Source organism: Juglans regia, chromosome 4 (assembly GCF_001411555.2).
Source record: "Juglans regia cultivar Chandler chromosome 4, Walnut 2.0, whole genome shotgun sequence".
In the NCBI taxonomy this organism is placed as follows: Eukaryota; Viridiplantae; Streptophyta; class Magnoliopsida; order Fagales; family Juglandaceae; genus Juglans; species Juglans regia.
Window position 1 is genome coordinate 2,561,511 of NC_049904.1, and position 5,186 is coordinate 2,566,696.

At 39.7% G+C, this 5,186-nt stretch overlaps 1 protein-coding gene across 1 annotated transcript; it reads right to left on the reverse strand.

The window, feature by feature from the left end:
* Positions 1 to 670: 670 nt before the first annotated feature.
* LOC118348289 lies at positions 671 to 4,093 on the reverse strand. Its single transcript, XM_035689657.1, has 3 exons — positions 2,447 to 4,093; positions 1,979 to 2,131; positions 671 to 1,420 (listed from the first exon to the last, which is right to left on the reverse strand). The coding sequence occupies exons 1-3, from the start codon at positions 4,091 to 4,093 to the stop codon at positions 671 to 673; spliced, it is 2,550 nt and encodes an 849-aa protein (XP_035545550.1).
* Positions 4,094 to 5,186: the final 1,093 nt, after the last annotated feature.

Here is a 5,186-nt window from a genome sequence, read left to right on the forward strand (position 1 = left end):
TTGAGCCTTGACCAGTCACCCAACTAGAGGAGAACCAAGACTACGAAGGATTGAAAACGCCACACCCAGAAATCAGAATCAAGGTGATAAGTTTGGAGCTTGAACGCCACAAGATTAACTTGATAAGTTCAAGGAGTTCTTTGAAGACCCAAGAGGAACACAAGACCTCACAAAAACAAATAAGTTTCTGAAATTTCCAATCTGCTATTAAAACTCGAAATAACCCCTTTATATACTTGGAACAACCCTCCAAGAATAGGAAAAGTCATAACTACAACTTTAAAAGCAACACAAATATTAACATAACAAGTACCACGAAATTTAGGCCTCTTGGACTTCTAGAGGCAACCAGAAATGACTAAATGACTAAATTCAATGTATTTCACGTACCCAGGCAAGACCAAGTTCATTCACCTATTTAATATTCTTGAAACTTAACAAATTCACGTCCTTTAATGGTTAGACCATTCATCATATTTCTATGTGCTAATTAGCCTCTTCAATTGCCTTGATGACATGGATTAAGTCTTGAATATTGTTTGAGCCCATCTTGGTCTTTTTAGAATCAGCCCAATTCTCTTGGATTAGCCCATTTAGTGCTTCCTTGAAACGTTTGGCTCTAAGTCTTGTAATTGGGCCACTAGGAAATGACAAAGGGTCTTGTACAAATTCAGCTAAACTTACCAAACGCCATTTTTTCACATGTATTGAACACATCACCAAAATCAGAATCTTGAGCATACAATTCCTTAATGTATTCAAAGCCAAGCATTTTTGTATCTAAAATGGAAAGTAAGGCATACCTTCGGGACAATGCATCAGCCACCACATTTTCTTTACCTTGCTTATATCTGATCACATACGGAAATGTTTCAATGAATTCCACCCACTTGGCATGGCGTTTGTTCAACCTTTGCTGTCCTTTCAAATGCTTCAAAGACTCATGATCTGTGTGAATCACAAACTCCTTTGGCCATAGATAGTGTTGCCAATTTTCCAAAGCCCTCACCAAGGCATACATCTCCTTATCATAAGTAGGGTAATTTAGGGCTGCCCCACTCAACTTTTCACTGAAATAAGCAATTGGACGGCCTTCTTGCATCAAAACAGCTCCAATTCCTATGCCTGAAGCATCACACTCAATTTCAAAAGTTTTAGCAAAGTTAGGTAAAACAAGCAAAGGTGCATTAGTTAACTTTTCTTTGATCAGACTAAATGCCTTTTCTTGTTCTTTTCCCCACTTAAACGGCACATTTTTCTTGATGACTTCAGTAAGAGGGGCGGCTAAGCTACTAAAATCACGCACAAACCGTCTATAGAAGCTAGCTAAGCCGTGGAAACTCCTCACTTGGCTGACTGTTGTAGGCGTTGACCACTCTTGGATTGCCTTCACCTTTTCCTCATCCACCTCAATTCCTCTCTTACTAACAACAAAACCAAGAAACACAAGCTTATCCGTGCAAAAGGTGCACTTTTTGAGGTTAGCAAACAACCTTTCTTTCCTTAGAATTTCCAAAACAGATTTCAAATGCATTACATGTTCTTCCAAATTTTTGCTATAGATCAGGATATCATCAAAATACACAACTACAAATCTGCCAATAAATGCTCGCAAAACATGGTTCATCAAACGCATAAATGTGCTCGGAGCATTAGTTAAACCGAAAGGCATCACTAACCACTCATACAAACCATATTTAGTCTTAAAAGCAGTTTTCCATTCATCACCTTCTTTCATCCTAATCTGATGATATCCACTCTTAAGATCAATTTTTGTAAAGACACAAGAACCATACAATTCATCCAACATATCATCTAGTCTAGGAATGGGATGACGATACTTTACCGTTATGTTGTTGATGGCTCGGCAGTCAACACACATCCTCCATGTTCCATCCTTCTTGGGAACTAACAGCACCGGAACCGCACAAGGACTCATACTTTCACGCACAAACCCCTTCTCCAATAATTCACTTACTTGCCTCTGAAGTTCCTTGGTCTCCTCGGGATTACTCCTATAAGCAGGTCGGTTTGGAATTGATGCACCAGGTATGAAATCAATTTGATGTTCAATCCCTCGGATTGGAGGTAAACCATATGGTACCTCTTCAGGAAGGACATCTTCAAACTCCTGCAAAAGAGAAACAATATTGCTCGGCAAAGCACCGACGAGATCATTAGTACATAAAAGAGCCTCCTTGTACATGAGTACAATAAGGGGCTGGTGTGAAAATAATGCTCTCTTGATCTCACTTTTTTTTGCAATGTAATTGAATTTTTCCTCTCTTGCTCTCACTATAGCCGAAATCCTCTCTCTTTCTTTTTCACTCTGATCAATGTTTTTCTCTCCTTTTTTTTTTAAGTCTTTTTTTTCAGTTTCGGCCTTCCTTTCCTTTTCCTTTTTTTTTTCATTCGAACTTTGTAACTTTAATTGGTCCTCCCTGACCTGTTTTGGAGTTAATGGCACAAGAGTAATAGGTTGCCTATTAAGAGTGAAGGAATACTTATTTGTGAATCCATCATGCGTAACCCTCAGATCATACTGCCATGGTCTTCCCAACAGTAAATGGCATGCGTGCATAGGAACCACATCACAAAGCACCTCATCCTCATATTTGCCAATGGATAATGCCACCAACACTTGTCTTGTCACCTTGATTTCCCCACATTCATTCAACCACTGAAGCCGGTAAGGTTGAGGATGTTTCAAGGTAGTTAAAGCCAATTTCTCCACCAAATAAGTGCTGGCTACATTTGTGCAACTCCCACCATCGATAATGACACTGCAAACTTTGTTATTTACAAAGCACCGAGTATGAAACAAGTTCTCCCTTTGGTTACTTTCTTCCTCCTTAACCTGCACATTGAGAACTCGCCTTGCAACCAATAAATCTCCAACCACAGCATTTTGCTCATCGTCAGCATCCTCCATAGATGGCATATCATCATTATCTACTTCTTCCTCATTTTCTGACTCAAGCTCTCCTTGGGCATTTATCACCATCACCCTCTTGTTTACACACTGGCTGGCTATATGTCCGCGCCCCTGACATTTAAAACATTTAATATCACGTGTCTTAGAACTTGAAGTCTCGATTGTACCTGAAGTAGTGGCGGTCTTTAAGTTGGCATTCTTAGAGGATTCAAATTTTGGCTTATTTTGTTGCTGCTCGTCCCTTTTTGGAGTTGTCTTCCACGAGCTGGTTGTAGCCATAGGCAGTCCCCTCCTAGCCAATCCCTTTCGTTTGAATTGTTCCTCCACCTTTATGGCTTGATGCACCATATCTGTCAACTCAACATAGTGCTGCATCTCGACTATATCCGCAATCTCACGATTTAAACCGTGCAAAAACCTAGCCATGGTGGCTTCCCGGTCCTCTTCTACATTTGCCCGGATCATAGCTACCTCCATCTCCTTGTAATACTCATCCACACTTTTAGATCCTTGAATTAACCTCTGTAATTTTTGATACAATCCCCTATAATAGTGGCTGGGTACAAAACGCTTCCTCATAAGCATTTTCATTTCCTCCCAAGTGTCCACGGGTGGCTCTCTATTCCTCCTCCTATTAATCAGTAATTGATCCCACCACACAATGGCATAATCGGTAAATTCAATTGCAGCCAACTTAACCTTCTTTATCTCTGAGTAGTTGTGACAATCAAAAACCATCTCCATTTTAGTTTCCCACTCCAAATAAACTTCAGGATCATTTTTACCTTGAAAAGATGGGATTTTAATCTTTATATTTCCTAAATCGTTATCCCTCCTAGGCCTACCCATCCTAGCTTCTCTATTTCTATACCCACGCTCAATCCTGCCTCGGTTCAAATATTGCTCATCAAACTCCTCCGACTCCGCCTCTCCATCAACATTCCGCCACGGACCACGCCCACCATGCTGCCTATTGTGGATGTCATGTTGCTGGCCCCTAGGAGTTTCCGCTTCTACCCTGTCCAACCTTTCGTGAATAGGTTCTAATTCAGCCCTCAACATACGCCTCATCTCCCCTAACATCGCTTGCATTTGGAGGTTTGGAACTGGAGGTTGTCGAAATTCTTCGGTTGTGTCTTCTTCTTGATTATTAGACATGTTTTAAAATCTGCAAACAAAGTTAGAATCCTCACAAGCACTCCCTCACGTGTTTCACTCAAGAATTGATACACTTGCACTCGTGTTTTCACTCTAAACGGCTTTTACCCTCATATGGTCTCGCACACTCTTGCCTTTTTCCACTCTTCTGTGTCTTCTTTAGTTCTTAATCGAACTTCAAGAAACTCATTCAAAATAATCCAGCAGCAATTCAGAAAATAAACAACCAAAACTCATCAAAAGTTCAAGTACTTGAATAAGGTGAGATACAAGATTGAAAGGAAGAAGTTTTCTTACTGGAATCGTGTACCCTTTTTTTTTTTTTTTTTAAACACAGCAGGAACAGGAAATAGAACGAAAATAAAAGATAGACAAACTTATCTTAGAACCTGGCTCTGATACCAAAATGATATGAACTTCACCAACAATTGTGATGAAACCCGATAACAATGATGGCTTGGAACCCCAAGATCGTATTGACAAGATTTGTTGAGCCTTGACCAGTCACCCAACTAGATGAGAACCAAGACTACGAAGGATTGAAAACGCCACACCCAGAAATCAGAATCAAGGTGATAAGTTTGGAGCTTGAACGCCACAAGATTAACTTGATAAGTTCAAGGAGTTCTTTGAAGAACCAAGAGGAACACAAGACCTCACAAAAACAAATAAGTTTCTGAAATTTCCAATCTGATATTAAAACTCGAAATAACCCATTTATATACTTGGAACAACCCTCCAAGAATAGGAAAAGTCATAACTACAGCTTTAAAAGCAACACAAATATTAACATAACAAGTCCCACGAAATTTAGGCCTCTTGGACTTCTAGAGGCAGCCAGAAATGACTAAATGACTAAATTCAATGTATTTCACGTACCCAGGCAAGACCAAGTTCATTCACCTATTTAATATTCTTGAAACTTAACAAATTCACGTCCTTTAATGGTCAGACCATTCATCATATTTCTATGTGCTAATTAGCCTCTTCAATTGCCTTGATGACATGGATTAAGTCTTGAATATTGTTTGAGCCCATCTTGGTCTTTTTAGAATCAGCCCAATTCTCTTGGATTAGCCCATTTAGTGCTTCC

Excerpts from the sequence above, each read along its gene's own strand:
- LOC118348289 (XM_035689657.1), bottom strand. The coding sequence starts at position 4,093 with ATGTCTAATAATCAAGAAGAAGACACAACCGAAGAATTTCGACAACCT. Across the intron at positions 2,132-2,446 it reads TGCCATTAACTCCAAAACAG|GAGTTTGAAGATGTCCTTCC; the intron begins GTCAGGGAGGAC and ends TCTCTTTTGCAG. Across the intron at positions 1,421-1,978 it reads CCAAGGAACTTCAGAGGCAA|AGAGGAATTGAGGTGGATGA; the intron begins GTAAGTGAATTA and ends GTTGTTAGTAAG.